A 15,876-nucleotide genomic window follows, 5' to 3' on the forward strand; every position below is an offset into this window, starting at 1 on the left:
AATTCCCTTATTTCAAATTTTTCTTTGAATAAAAGAGCGATAAAGCATATGCGGCGGATGTCTGTTAAAGGTAGACTGGTTTGGATGCAATGATACCTAACAGTAGTGCAATAACCAGACGAAAGGGACATCCAGGTTTTAGTACCTAAGTGCAAAAGCGATGAAAACTGAACATGGAAATCTTTTGTTCGTGGTCGTCTATCCTTAGGTGTGGATCGCCGTTTTCGTGTGCCTCACCTGTCTTTCCTGCCTGGTAGCCCTAGGCGGTTGGAAAACAATGTCGACTCAGCGTGAAAAGTACGTTACCTTTCTGCGCTGGGCGTACGTCTACGGCTGGGAACTGTTTGGCCTACTCTTTGCTGAAAGTACGTTATCTGGCATACTCTTCCACTACATCGCACTGCTTTTACCTACAAGAACCGAGTTGTGGTAACTCTATTTGTCGAAATAAATACCCGGCGCAGACAACATTAGCTGAGGAGCTCTGTGTTTGGCGATGCATGCGTATGTAGTAAAAAAACTGCCTGCTGGAAAAGAGTGAGAATCTAAAAAAAAAAACAAAAAAAAACAAAAAAAAGGTAAATTTAAGTGCATACCGAGAAACAGAAACACGGAATGTAGAATTAAATGTTAATTGAAAATATCTGACGGCCTTCAATTTACCGTGCGGATTTGCAGTGCACGCATTCCGTTTCAAGGAATTCAGTGCATTTCGAGAGTGTCAGCAGACTTTAGGAAAAGATTTCGCAACCATCTTCATCGTGGTGAGAAACATGATCTATAAAACAGCAATGTAGAGAGAAGCGGTAAAGCATTGGGGCCATGTTTGGGGAGGAAAGGAAGGCCGCGGCAAAAGAAACCAGTGCAAAAGGAATTGCTGCGTTTGCATTTGGCGCTGTAGAATCAACTCGGGTACACTACGTATGAAAGCGTACGTGTACCTTTTTTTTTGTCTTTTCAGGTTCGCCGAGACACTATGTGCACGCAACACAGAAGCTACTGATTGCTGCATGGCTAGTGACTGTAGTCGTGCTGGCGAACTCGTTCGGAAGTCTCCTTAAGTCCAAACAAGCCGTGTTCAACTTCAAACCAGAAGTCGACAGTATCGATGACCTTGCAGCAAGACCATATCTTACGCCTATCATACCAAAAGGAAGTTACTACGAGGCATTTTCAGAGGTATATAATGTTACAACATATCGTTACTGCAGAGCGTATTTCTACCTCGTCACCAATGTGTTAGAGAAAATGAAAAAGAATTCTCTCTACCTGAAAGAATCGTGATTTGGGCTCAGGAAAAAGAAAGCATTTAAGGCTTTTTGAAGGCAATTGTACGCTTTCCCGACTCACGGTTCTTTCTGGTCCCCGCTAAAGTTAAGGACGCTAAGATTTCCCTAAGCATGGCGAATCACTCGCTGGTTAAAAAGGTTTTGCTGTCATGTGAGCGTGTGAGTGCTATAAAACGACACACTTATTTTCCGTAATATATTGCCGGCTATCCGACTATTGCTGCGTAAGGGAATAGAGTGTGCGAGTATATTATGAGAGGACAGTAAATCGACGAAAGAACTTGCGGGCACGCACTACAACGAGAGTGTTAACAACACTCGCTGCGAGCAGAAAGTGCGATTTGGGCGAATTCGTCGAAGTTCATTAAGTAAAAACAGTGAAAAACACAGAAGTGCGTGGCAGCGCTCTTTGTTGGCGTTTCTTCGGTGCTTTGCGGCGCACCGAATTTAACCCTTTTATCCGAAGGACGATGTATTGACAGAGACAGCAAGGTTGAGCGTTGCGTTTGGAACTCTCATATGACGCTTTTTTATAGTCTTTGATCCAGACGCAGGGGTGTTAGCTCAACTGTCCAAGAATTTGTCATGGAGTCTAACCAAACGCCCTGGTAAATTTCTATCTTTCCTTATTTTTAACACGACAGCTTTTTTTTTTATGCCGGGGTCTACCATCTACTTCCTGTAACGGATGTGACTTCGCGCGAACGCGTAAAATATGATCTATCTTGACCATGTTGACATATTGAGGCGTTGAACATCTTGAAGGGGCCGCGCAATATAACGGAGACGGAAGGCAGGAACACACAGGACAGCGCTGAACTCACAACTAACTTTATTCGAAGGCATACACAAGCTCATGTACACAACCCATAGCCATCGATGGCGTCATTATTAGTGCGCAGGCAAAAATGCGAAATCCTGTAATCTAATGCTACACTACGAGGCGGCTTAAAAATTCAGATTCACTGCGTTGAGTTTAGCGCTGTCCTGTGTGTTCGTGCATTCCGTCTTCGTTGTATTGCGCTGCCCCTTCAAGGTGTTCATCCAGTACCAACTCGCCCAAATGTCGATCCTTCTACAGTATATTGAGGGGTTTTATCTTCACTTGACAGGGATGGCGCCGGCCCCTACAAGCGGGGAAGTTAAGTACTGCTATGGTGGCCAAAAGGGGGCAGTGTAACGGGCGGAGTACGTGCGCCGTGCGAAGAGCCGCGATGAACGATGAAATTTTTCGGCGCCGCTATGGGTGCTGGAACGCGCTTTATTGCATGAGAACACGGACCTATAAAGCGTGATATAAGAAGGAAGAAGATGCGTGTGCTTTCTGTGGTAAAGTTGGTAAAGGGATAAACGAAGGCAATAGATATATGGAAACACAAGAAAAAGCAATAGCAGTAAAGGGGAAGCGAAATGCAGCCTTAATGAAGCACAGAGCGCTATGGGGATGCAATAGGTACGAGGTGCTCCGGGGTATGTGGAAAGGTGTAACGGTTCCAGGACTTATTTTTGGAAATGCGGTTGTTTGCTTGAACTCAAGGGTACGATAAGGGCTCGATGGCAACCAAAGGTCAGTGGGGCGCCTGGCATTGGGCGCTCATTGGAAGACTACAAATGAAGCTGTGCAGGGTGATATGGGCTAGACAAATTTTGAAGTGAGGGAAGCTCAAGCTCACAGTAAAATTGATTATGAAGAACGACTGAGGAATATGGAAGAAAGTAAATGGGCTAGGCGAGTGTTGAGGTATTTGTACAGCGGAAAAAAAACCAGGAAGCTTACCAGCAAGTATGCGGCATGTAGGGTGAGCAACACAGCAACAAAGATTTGTCAAGCGGAAAGTCTGAGAGGCTGGAATAATCGCATGGGTGGCGGCAATGGAAAATAAACCTGCCATGAGTAACTACTTCAGAGGAAAAAATGAGATCAGAAAAGACACAATTGATGATAACTCAAAGGGGAGCTCACCACTTTTCGAAGTGGGATGAGACCAGGATGTTTTAGGACATGCGCCTAAAAGCGAGATATAAGAAGGAGCAAGAAGCATGTGCTTGCTGCGGTAGAGCTAGGGAAACGATGGAGCATGTTTCATTAGAATGTAAAGATATCTGCCTAGCGGTCGATTTAGGCACCACTGGCCTCCTTGAAGCACTTGGGTTCAGCGAGAGTGGAGGGAAAGTAAACATGTCCGCAATAGATATTAGTAAGAGCTGATTGGAGGATTGGTGGAAGCAGGGAAACGAACGGAGACGTACGAAAACAAAGTTCACAATACGGGGTCAGAAAATTTGGTATTGGGAATTCATCGTGTTTTTTTTTTAAACTTAGGTAGGACATTAGGCAGTATAACAGCAAGAGCTTGGTAGCGCAACCCACCGCCCCGTTCCAAAGGGGACACTCATAACATCCATTCATCCATCCATCCATCCATCCATCCATCCATCCATCCATCCATCCATCCATCCATCCATCCATCCATCCATCCATCCATCCATCCATCCATCCATCCATCCGTCCGTCCGTCCGTCCGTCCGTCCGTCCGTCCGTCCGTCCGTCCGTCCGTCCGTCCGTCCGTCCGTCCGTCCGTCCGTCCGTCCGTCCGTCCGTCTGTCCGTGGAAGGCCCTTGCCTGTGTAGCGCCAGCGAGGCCTTCCGGGCTAGCATAGGCATGTAGACCGCGCTTGTTTGCACGTCGATTGTGATCACTTGGATGCAGCGAAGCGTCGCATATGTGCCACTGTGATTATTTTGAGGACCTATTAGTGCGTGATATTGTGCTGTTCCTCTGCTATGTATTAGATAACGCGGCATGCACTCATGGCGTCGAAAGCGCGAACATGTCTTGTGCAGTTTAGTTTAGTGGCAAAATTCCTTGCCAACGCTGTGCTTCTGGCCTCACAGTCACCAGAGAAGCAGCTGAATGCAGTGCAGACAGCGTGTTCCCGCAAAAATTTGACAGGGGAGGCATGTTGTACCCTGGAGACGAGTTGACCATGCTCATTAAAGTGCTAGAGGATGCACTCACATTTTTTGGCATGTTGTACCCTGGAGACGAGTTGACCATGCTCATTAAAGTGCTAGAGGATGCACTCACATTTTTTTTTTCAACAAAGAGGCTTTATGCTTTCCATGTGCATGATTTTATGCAGTTCTTGAGCAGTTTAACACTCCGCCAAGTCGGATGCGAGCTCCATCGCAAAGAGCTCACTGCAAAAATTATCCAGTTCGTATAGTGTTAACTAGGCTACTCTTTTTTCATCAAATCTTTGAACAAGGACAAAGCCCTTGAAAGGGGAGGGCCAGAAACATTTGAAGTTAAGGAGAGTGAAATAGGGCCTACTGCTGAGCTCGGTCTGATGAGTGCATGTGGATTACTGCTATGCAATAAAGTGTTTCCCCTCGGCTTGTGGATCTGTACAACAAAAGCGGTGATGAAAAATACTTAGTGCATGTCGAGGTTCGCCAGAGCGCGCAAATATCTACGTAATTTTTTTTTTTACAAAGCTAAAGCTTAAAGGGTACGTTGCTTGCGTACGCGGATGCGGAGAGTGAACCGAACGACGCGGTGATGTTATTCCCCGGTTTATTGCGTGCAGCCCCAGCGTTGGTTTGGCTCTTTGCGAGTACGACTTTCTCTTGGTCCACTGGCTGTATTTGTGGCAGATAACCGAATGACAAAAGTTGAAAGTCGGCGTTTCGGGTTGTTTATGTTCACGGTCTACGTTCGCTTGCGCTTACACCAAGCCATTTAGTAAAAACCAACTCGTCTAGAATGACCTTCAAATGTGACGTCCCTACTTTTTAAAATCGCATGGCTAAACATTTGCTGCGCGTTATCGTGTTGCAAATGACGATTTGCTCTCTGAAGAAGTGTTACGCTCCTTAATAATGCATCTCTGAGCTGCTAACGCTTCGTGATGTTTGCACCGCGCATGACATTGAAACGCGACGGAAAGTGAACGCGACGCGCGTGCTAGCTGCCATGCGCCGCCCCTTCAAAAGACGCGAAAGCTGCGCACCAGCTGCAAGTAGCGCCGTCTGCAACCTCATCGCTCCTCTGTGCGCTCCGCCGGCCCGCTCCCGCCCGTCACACTGCCCCCTTCAAGCCGGGCGTTATTGTCACCGTAGTACTGCATCATGACAATAAGGAGCGCTGATAGTGAGCGCGTCGGTAATCTCAGTCCACCGGGGGTTACCACGCGGCGTCGCCTAGTGTAGGTGTAGGCGGTGTATGACTTATGCTGAGGCGGCGACGCAGTTTTCGCACGTGGTTTGTCTTTCGCGTTCGATTAGCCTGCGACGCCTCGTCACCAACGGAGTGCAGCTTCGCCATGCGTCAGCAGTGCTCACACGCAGCCTACTGCTTCGCTTGCGAGGGCCACGAACTAAGAAAACTGCTGCAGAAGGGCAACAGCGTCGACGGGCGAATCTCGCCTTTGTGCGGCCAGAGGGACGCCATCGCGAAGCATAAAGCCGTCGCGCGTTCCCGGCGCGCCCCGCGAACTCGGCCGCTCGCATTCCTGAAGCTGAGCGCGTCGCTACTGAACTGGCTGCCCAAGACAGTACGGCGCCGGACCGAAATGATCCTGCCTGCGCCGAAGCAGGACGATGCTCGCCGACGGAACGCCGCGTGCCACGAAAATCAGCACGGTCGCCCACCCGCAAATCGGGCTCCTTTCGCTGCAGCGGTACGTGTCTTCACGAAGCTAACATGCAACAGCTTCTGTAAAGACAAGTTTCATTTTCGTGTTCTACCGATTTCTAAGAGGGGTCAACCCTATGCTATTTTTCTTTCTTTCGAGAAATGATTATTGATTCCTCCTGCTTTTATTCCTTTTATTTTAACATTACCTTCATCTTTAAACATCAATTACTCTACGGCAGTATTGAAAGTGTATTTGTAGGTTATGACTGAATAATCCACCAATTTCCTGACCTATCCTCCATAGCGGTTATAGGCCATGAGTTGGAAGTGCACAAACAACGACTCCTCGAACAGTGTTAAAACTATAAGTGGTCACACTTGCTGATTGTATTTTCGACGCTTGCCCAGGAGATGTTGTCTGAAGACCACTTTGTCTGGGTACCCGGACCTAGTGGGATCTCTTTAAGTGAACCCGCTGACTCTTTGGCGCCGTTGGCATTCAAAGCTCCGGTCTCGAAAGTTCTTTCTGATTTCTCCTTTATAACAGGAACTATAATTAAACGCTTTTTATTTCTATATTGTTATCAATCATTCCTACTTACCGCTGATGATTTTCGACATCTAAATTTTCCGTGCAACACGAGCAAGTGCCTTTCACGACAATACGAGGTGACGTTATCAAACCTCAGTAGTTGGATTCCCCGCCAAAATATTTACCTTCGTTGATCAGGTTCATCCATAACTAACCTCTGCTCTTTTTGGAACAAACCAGAAACTATTGACCCTTTCTTTTTCTTTTTTTTTCTTTCCACCGCTTCTCCTCCCTAGTGGGATCCTTCCTTACAGTATTTCCGACTGGTAATCTAGGTTTAGCGCTTACAACAGCAAACACTTTGTACTTTGGTGCCTCTCAATTAGGCACAAGCCGTGAGTCTATGATTACTGCTCTGCGCAAGTTCATTGAAGCGTCCAGAATATTACGCTGCTAGGATTCCGACCTCGGTGCCCCTTACTCCTTTTTCTAAATTTATAAATAAGCGCTCTCAAAATGGGTGTTAACCTTTAATTGCCAAAATTTTCGTTTGGAATGCTTGCCTTTTACCCCTTTTTGTATTTTGTTAGGTGTACTTTTCGATCAAACCAATATAACCAGTCCCCCTGGTGGATACGATCCATGCTTTGAGGCAACAGCATCAAAACTATGCGCGTGCGACATTGTGATTCGACGCAGCGAGCGAGGCAACTGAGCGCCTTCGCAGCTACGACACATTCTATGTTCTATTCCGCATACTGAGGCAAGCGTGCGTGGTTACAGCGTCGGGCTTGTGCCCTGGAGGGCCTTCGTTCGAATCCGGTTCTTATATATCCCGACATTACGGTGACGGCGTAAATTCACTTGCAGTATCCGTATACTCGCTATCACAATGAAAGGAGCCAGAGCTAACGACCCAAACATGATTCCACACCTAGGATACGGTATTGGAGAAGGCAGGGAAGGAACGTGGCTTGGCAACGCTGGTCGAGGCAAAGAGAGAGACAGCATCTATTTTGACAGTGAAGCTCGCTTTCTGGAAGCGTGGCAATGCGACATTTAATTTTCTCCTATCTCTTCATATAACGAAAAAAGCAAAACAAAACAAAATTGAAAACTTCTTTGCGGTAAAGTGCTTCCTAGACGGCGCCTTGCAACTACCAGTGTAAGAAAGTTTTCCAGTGGTACCTCGTGAGGGGGGCTCTTTAATAATTAACGCACTTACGCAAAGAAGCATAGAGTGGTACTGCTGTACCACTCCACTTAAACTTCCGGTTCTCTATTCCGCAGCACAGCCGTTCGCAGGCTGTCAAGCAGGTGTGGGAGCGGTCACGAAGCCGACGAGCCATGTACCCAGTTGCGGAGATGTTCTCAGACGCAGCCTTGGCACAGGTGGCCGCGCGCCGCGCTGTGATTCTCTGCGACCACGGCTCGATACTGCTTCAGATGACCGGCTTCTGTGAACGCCAGAACGTGCGCACCTTCGTCGTGGCCAGCCAGCCGATCGAGCAGTCGCCGTTCGGCAATCTCTTCTCTCGGAGCCTCGATGAGCGCTTCTTCCGGAAACTCTTTGACAAGTGAGTCCCTAATCAGGTATTTCAGTGAGGTCGCTGCGACACTTGTACAAGTTAAATATAGTGATAAATTACAATTGCGTCCTCGAAAAATATAATTGGTCACAGTTACCGCATGAACGTAATTGAGCCATTTTTAAAAATTACTTTAATTCCTTGCGCTTGCTTTCTTTCTGACTTTATTAGTATTTCATAATCAAAGTAAATAGAACGACCTGACCTGGCTCTTTAATTCTTCCTCTGCAGACCTTGACACATTGTTTTATTATCTTCACTTGGGTTTGTTTTTCAAAATTTTCGTCCTTCCCTCGTTTTCATGCAAAGACATCTGCAGGGATGCTGAAAACTCGCTCGATATGCGTGCTAGACAGAAGGGCCGTGCTGTAATGTCGCGATGCCCTTGCTCCTCTATGATGCACAGCGCTTTATTGTTGCTGGAGTTAGAAGCAAGCTCTCCCTATAGGCCAGTGAAAAACTGAAATATCCATCATATGAGATTTCCTAGCATCAGCGTCCGAAGTGGCCATCACTATCGGGCCATAGAAGCGCCGTTTCAATTCGTCAGCCAACATGTTGGGGTCCTCCACCCGGCGCCCTTCATTCGTTAGCCATTTTACATAGACGACTAACTGTAACGGGAGACAAGAAGCGCTTATTTTGCTTGAAAATGCATCCAACTCTGTAACGTAACTTCATATAAAATTGCATATTATTCAGCCCTTATAGTATTACTCGTTCATGATGTAAACGATTAACATTATTCGTTTGTTACAATCGCCAAAATTAGTGTATACGAGTCCCGTATATATCAGAAAAGATTGAAACATATGTGTTCCAAGACTAAAACATCCTATGTCAGAGAACCATCGACTGCACTAAGCGAAGAAGAATTAAGCAGCAGCTCTCAGCGTCCATGAAGGCCACTTAAAGGCAATTCCAGGAGACAAATGAAAATTTAATATAACAAGAAAGTTCGCAAGTCGGACTTCTAGAAGAGGTGCACAAATCTGCAAGCTTGCCATGTTGAGGTGTTCGAAGTGCAGGTGTAGCCTACTGGTTGTCGGAACGAGGTAGCCCATGTGGATTTTTTCATCCCTTTGTACTCTACTTCACGCCAAAATGAAGTGACCAGAGCTGCGTTGCCTGTTACAGCTTCTTTCGTCAAACATTTCACTGGTTACATGTCATTGGTTATAGAAAAAAAAAATAGATTTACATTGAGCGCTACCGACTAAACAAAGTCATCATCAAATTAGAAAATTAACAAAAGCCTAATTGATTACAAGTAAATAATTACGTGTTAATGATTATATACAAGTCTCGTTACTGCACTGAGCGCTACTCTAACGCTTCTAGTTACGACACTTCGAATGCATTGAACACCCGAACAATATCAGTGTATTGAGACAAACCGTATTACTGCTGTGTTGATTTTGAGCCTTTCTTCCAGGCTGTATTGCACACGAAGCTATGCCAGTTTTAGTTCGTATATATAAGTACTTATGGGCACAATGACTTTCTGTGTGTACCTTTAAATTCAGGGCACGATTTAAGGGGGGGTCCGTTCTCGCACTTGTTTAATTCGCTATGCTTGCAGTGCACCTTCAAGGCTGCTCAAAGGAATGAAAAGACGGTCGCCTGAGGCACCGATGCGTGTTATCAGTGGCAGGAACTCTAGACACATCCGGACATTGTTTAGCGACCTTTAGAACTACTTTATGCCCTCTGCAGTATAATGACACCTCTGGGAGGTCCACGCTCAGTTTCCTTAAGGTAAATTAATAAACTGATGTCCGGCTTTAAATAAACTGGGCATGTCTAGAATGAACGCTTAGGATACGCTCTGCTGTTAAGGCGGCTCCCAGCTATGTTGAGTGCTTAGGAAAAAACGGTGTCGTCATTCCTGCGTCAGAAGTTTACTATGGGCGGCCATCTTTAAGAATCTCATACCGTATGTTGTCAGAAGGTGGCCGCCGTCTAGTCGTTCCACATCGTTTGCGTCCACCCGTGCCGATCGTAAGCACACGCCGGCCCCATCATCAGACCTCTACTCGGTTCGTGAGCCTCTTTCTCAGCTCAAAGGCAGCTGCACGAAGACTCTTTCCGAAGAATTCACTGGGCTAAACGTCAGCGCTTTTAGCGATTCTACGGCCCGCCCTCCTATCCTTCCTTGGACATTCCCGCAAGCTGTCCGCTTTCCGTTGGAGGGTACCTCACTGATCACCGATTCAGATGATCACCAACCCGCTCGACCAGGCGCAAATTTAGCCCTCGCATGCACGGTGACACCACAAGCACAACCTTCGCGATGCATTCAGCGAGCACCGCAACCCTGGTGCTATCGGCATTCGAGATTTCACGGCAAGCAGCAGCAGGCGAGCCTTCGGTTGTTCTGTGCTCACACCTACCGCGGGCGCATGGCCTACCGAAGGTTTACAGGAGCAGCTCTTCCATCTGGTTTATTCAGCTCGAGCATCACTTCTACATCTACATCTTGTGCGACCAGCACTTGCGCTATCTCGACGCAAGTCCCTAGTTGCCAAATTGTCTCCGACTTCCACAGGCCCTGGCATGTACGAGAACCTGCGGCAGGTCGCGATTTCGTCCTATGGCGTCGCTGTGGCTGAGCCTTGCTCACAACCTACGCTGCCGGTGCTGCCTGGTGCATCTTTCTAGGACTGCGTGAACCCGAAGCTACCAACGACGATACCATCTGCACACTTTAGCTGGACCCCTTTACCTGGACTTTACCATTGGACTTTATTTAAATCGCGCTTCGCACTACGAGGGGGGCCCTGTTGCGGCGCAACTATCGCGTCCAAAGCCGGCGAAGAAAAAGAGGGCTCGCGTGCAGAGAGCGCGAGAATACAGAACGCACTAGGGCGTTCGACCTGAGCGGTATCGGCCGTACCCGAAATCCCGCCGCACAATGGCTGGCCTGCCTAAATAAACCGTGGCTACGGCGGCCACCTCTTTGCGCCGCCTCCCACAAATTGGTGACCCGGACGACAGAGCCCAGCCTTCCCACAAATTCCCACAGGTCGTGCGCGCCTATAGTGTGTTCTATATTCTCGCGCTACCTTCTTCGCCGGCTTTGAACGAGATATTAGCGCCGCTACAATCACAGAACGATCGTTGGCGCAACCAGCATTTGCTCGCCTCACATGGCTGGAAGAGCGAGACGCGGTTTCTTGGGCAACCTGAGTCTTTACACCACCAGGCCTCATACTCTTCTTCTGAAAACACATGACTTATGCAACACCTGCTGCAATGTAGCCTATCTAGCAGATGCCTCTCATAAGCTTTCCTTTCTCTGTGGTTCTGTCGCATGCTAAGTAATAAACGCCACAGGACAGCACACTCATAGCATCCACTATCCTGACCCGTCCTTTTCAGGTTCCGTCGAATCCAGGAGACGGGTCTAATGGCCAAATGGCTGGCCGATGCCAAAGGAAACTGGCAGCGCTGCATCCAGTCGGGGGATATTACTGTGGACAGCATTAGCGTGGAGGACACCGTGCCATTTTTCCTCCTTTGGGGCATCATGTGCGCCATGGCCTTCTGCGCTTTGCTCTGCGAGCTGATATGCTACAGGTTGCTGCGGAGCCGCCCTGCCAACAGACGCTGATATAGCCTAAGACGCTTTACTTTTGGGTTAGAACATAGCCTCTCACATTCCTATAAACCACCTTGCGCACTGCAGCGTTTCAACGCGCACTTACGGCTGCACCCGACGCCAGCATGAACACTTGCCAGTGTGCGACAAAAACTATAGGCGTTACAAAAAGTCACAGGCCTACGCGGCACACGGAGCACACTCGCACAGTAAGCTGAAAGAGCGGTTTCATAGGAGACCGTCGTAAGCTCATCCCGAAGCGGCGAATCTCCTGGGTCTAATTTTCTGCTGCATGCGCGTAAGGGTGCTCGGCGAAGCTGTCGTGTCTGATTTTCGGCTGCACCCACGTGAAGTTACTTGCGGATCTTCGTGGTGGAGCTGCCGGGCCGAATTTTCGGCAGCACGCACTTGAGGGTCTTGGCGGCGAAGCTGTCGGGCCGCATTTTTTGACAGCACACACAAGACGGTCTTTGCAGCGAAGTCTCCTTGCGTCGTTTTCATGAGAACGAGCGGAAGTGTCCGCGTGGCGTCGACGGCGAGCTGCGGCTTGGGCTGCTTTCTGCAAAGCGCTCTGCTGAGCCCGATGTTGCCTTGTTTCAGTCGCGCACGTACCCCTACGATTCGCTTCTTCAGCAGAGGTTCGTACGTTGCGAGGAGCCGCAATAACCTGCACTGCACCGAAGAGCAAAGGTCGGCAAATGCCTTCATTTTTTTGTTTGTTTTACTCCCTCACTCTCTCGATGAAAGTGCCGTCCTTTACCCTGACGTTGAAAAATTGTGCCGCCTTCCTCCACCATCGTCCTCACCTAATAAAACAAAAAAAATAGGTTATCCGCCCTCCGTCACCGGCACGCTGAAAAGGCTGCGATCCTGGTCTTACCGTACGTTTTCTACAACTTCAAATAAACCATTAGCTTCCCCGCGAACTTAATTTACAACACTGATTGTCTAGTGTCATTCCTATTGCCAAAGCGTGCAACACGGCGTGCTTTGCTTTTAGGCGCCTGACCATAGGTCGGCAAAATAAACGGAGCTCACTCAGACTTACTCGCAAATTACCTTTTTTTTTTCTTAGAGCTCACTCGGACTCAGACTCACCAAAATTTTACTCAGCCGGGCTCACTCGCACTCAGACTAATGGGTTGTTCTGAGTCTTAGTGAGCCTAAGTAAGTCGACTCATAAGTTAGCTTTTGAAATGAATTGAAATGAACTGAATTTTATTTATCGTTCGTTCAAACGAGGGCAGGCTGAGAATAACGGCATACAGCCTACAAAGGTCTCAGCCCTCGTAGCGTGCCGACTTATGCCCTTGACTAAACCTAAATATTAAGCAGTCTGCAAATCTCGCGGAGCTGCCACCGCTTTTATTTCTTGCTACCATTAACCAAACTAGAGCAAGAAAAAGGAAATTCTAGGTCGTTTATTTCGAATGAAGGAGTGCGCTGACCGGCGATGATCAGCGAAAAGAAAAATAATTTCGGAGGGACGCCAAAAAGTCGCCGCCCCTCCTCCAGCTCTCGTAGCCTATGTGACTGGCTACATCTTTCAATTGGTTTGGCTACCGGTAACATCAACAGCCATTTATGACTTTAGTCATTTAAAAGTGGGATTCGACCTACGTTATTATTACTTACAGCGCGCGTTACAAACACGGACGAAGAAGAGTAACGAGACACGAGCTGGCTCGACCTACAATCGCAAATTTTGGGGAAGCAAAGCTGTCGCAATTTTTTTTTTTTGATTCGCAACCTCGTCAATGCGCCTGAAATAAAAAGCGCACGCCTGCGCTCGCGCTTGACAAGTACAATGTATGAAACCAATTCCAGGCCGTGGAGCTGCGCTGAAAGATATTTTATTTTTTTGCTGATGTCGTGGTCTACAAATTTTTGCTTGCGGCTGTACATCTGCGCTAGAGTGCTACAGAGATTATCTTTGGGCGCACTTCAGAACTTTATACTTTAAACTCAGCACTCATAAGATCTGAGTGACTTCTACAATATGCAGGGTGTTTCAGCTAACTTTAACCAGAGTTTAAAAATATGCCTATGCAATCTAAGACGTCGCAACCAGATGCATGTTGCTCACTTTTGTATGCAGTGCGTCACGCTATTTCTTGTATTTTGCCTAATTAGACAATTAGTCAATATTAATTAACCAAACTCTGAAGTGACGAAGTTAGGCAAAATGTTTCAGTTAGAAAGTTGTAGAGCGTTTCGTAAAACGTCCGATTAGACAGTTTCTAACTTTCTGTATATTAAGTATTAGTATTTTCCCGCTTATTGCGGATGCTCGCGAAATACAAAAAAAATACCACGTTACACACCCGCTTATGCGTCGTGATGGCAGCGTTCCCAGAGAGAGAGAGAGAGAGAGAGAGGGGGGGGGAAAGGGGAAAGGCAGGGAGTTTAACCAGAGAAAAAGATCCGGTTGGCTACCCTACGCTGGGGAGAGAGGGGAGGGGGAGGTAAAGTGGTAACAAAGTAGAGATAAGGAAAGGAAGGAGCGTAGACACACAATCACAATCGGTCACTGTCACCGAATACTGTCATCGCACAGCACAGTGACACTTGCCGCACTATCAACATCTGTTCAGGCTACAGCCGCCTGTCCAATTCTGTCGCCCTCAAAAACCGCAACAGTGCCCTCGTCGCCCCCTGCTGCGATGGCTTATGATGGCGGTATTTTAAAATAAGTTCCTCTGTGAGAGGTCTTTGGTCAAAGCGCGCTATCGCGGTTGCGAGTGAGTGTCTCTGTAAATTATATCAAGGACAGTCACAAAGAAGGTGTTGAAAAGTCTCCTCGTTACCACAGTCCTCACACGAGGCGTCGTCGGCCTCGCGTTCCCAAACTTTCCGCGTACAAACGAACATCTAGCAGGGCGTGCTGCCGCTTAAAAAGTGACAGGGCAGTGACGAAATCATTGGCTGTGCGATTTACGCCAGCGATGTGCTTCCCTCGCGGCGGTTCACGATAGCTGACGCAGCGGCAGCGCATCCGGCTAAGTGCTCCTTTGTCCGCGGAATGCTTGGGAGCAGTGCAATCACGACGCGTAAGCGGCCATGTCACGTGGTTTGCTTTTGTATTTCACGGAAAACTGTAGTACGCTGAAAAACACTAATACTTGATAAATAGAAAGACAGAAACTATTTATTCGGGCGTTTTGCACACCGCTCTGCAACGCCATAATTGGATTTTTTCCTAGCTTCGTTGCTTCAGAAGTTGATTAATTAATCTAGACTAATTATCTTATTAAGCAACATACAAAATATCGTGACACACTACATACAAAAATAAGTAACATGCACTTGATCGCGTCGTCTTAGAGTGCATCGGCATATTTTTACACTCTGGCTAAAGTTAGCTGAAACACCTTTTATATGAATCCCCTTTTCATCATGTAACCTCACACCGTCACCGCACCCTGCCTCGACCACACCTCACAGCGCCTGCCCTCCCTCACCTAACCCTCACCAAACTTCCCGAAGGTGATCCTCACCTCTCCCTCACCTCGCTAAATGTGGGTAAGCGCAGTTGAGGGTGAGGAAGGCCCTCGTGAGGGCTTGCCGTCGTAAACACAGGGATCAAGACAACGTGGTGCACATGTCGTGTCACATTCCTGGACACATAGCACGATACGATGCAACTGCTTCATGTCGCGACAGATGGTGAAATAAAACGCTACTGCAACGCAAATTTTGCACGCATCGATGATCAACGGCGCGCATCTCACATCGTTTGAGAAGTGGCACGATACGGTGCAACTGCTACATGATGTGCCACCTGGTGTAATAATATGCAGCTGCAATAAAAAGTGTACACGTATCGACGCTACGTGGCACGTATCTTGCATCACGTGTCTTATCGTACGCTAGGACGCGTGTATAGGGCATTTTTCTGCAGCAGTTAGCAACCGCTGGCATGGTACAGTGGTAAAGTAGCTGACACCCGCGCAGAGGGCCCAGGTCCCGTTGCGGCGGGAACTGAGTATCATTATTCTCATTCCTGCGATAGCCGCAACGGACACCGACGGCCGGGGTGGACAATATAGCCAACCGAACCGGCTATTGGAATGACCCCATAACAGCTTACGCTGTAATAAAAAAGAAACACGTGTGTGTTATCGACAGCATGCTTTCCTATTATGATGATGGTTACATGTAGAAAAGCGGTATCACTGAGCGCTATTCCTTGAATTAAAGTTGTTTCAATGCTCAGAACTTTAGGA

The 15,876-nt window shown here is 47.7% G+C and overlaps 1 protein-coding gene across 2 annotated transcripts; it reads left to right on the top strand.

The window, feature by feature from the left end:
* The first annotated feature begins 242 nt into the window (after nucleotides 1-242).
* Nucleotides 243-11,681, top strand: LOC135920926 (uncharacterized). Of its 2 annotated transcripts, XM_065455207.2 has the most exons (4): nucleotides 243-365; nucleotides 962-1,179; nucleotides 7,751-8,037; nucleotides 11,431-11,681. In XM_065455207.2, exons 1-4 carry the CDS (start codon nucleotides 278-280, stop codon nucleotides 11,660-11,662), a joined length of 825 nt encoding a protein of 274 aa, XP_065311279.2. In that variant the 5' UTR covers nucleotides 243-277; the 3' UTR covers nucleotides 11,663-11,681. The 2 variants fall into 2 exon arrangements, with proteins under 2 accessions (XP_065311279.2, XP_070393475.1); XM_070537374.1 differs by lacking the exons at nucleotides 243-365; nucleotides 962-1,179 and adding an exon at nucleotides 5,391-5,971.
* The last annotated feature ends 4,195 nt before the right edge of the window (nucleotides 11,682-15,876 follow it).

The sequence above is a fragment of the Dermacentor albipictus genome, chromosome 4 (assembly GCF_038994185.2).
Source record: "Dermacentor albipictus isolate Rhodes 1998 colony chromosome 4, USDA_Dalb.pri_finalv2, whole genome shotgun sequence".
Lineage (NCBI taxonomy): Eukaryota > Metazoa > Arthropoda > Arachnida > Ixodida > Ixodidae > Dermacentor > Dermacentor albipictus.

What these genes read in the sequence shown, in the direction of transcription:
- LOC135920926 (XM_070537374.1), top strand. Translation starts at nt 5,522, where the DNA reads ATGCTGAGGCGGCGACGCAGTTTTCGCACGTGGTTTGTCTTTCGCGTT. An exon ending in GGGCTCCTTTCGCTGCAGCG is followed by an intron (nt 5,972 to 7,750) that starts GTACGTGTCTTC and finishes TCTATTCCGCAG; the next exon opens with CACAGCCGTTCGCAGGCTGT. An exon ending in TTCCGGAAACTCTTTGACAA is followed by an intron (nt 8,038 to 11,430) that starts GTGAGTCCCTAA and finishes CGTCCTTTTCAG; the next exon opens with GTTCCGTCGAATCCAGGAGA.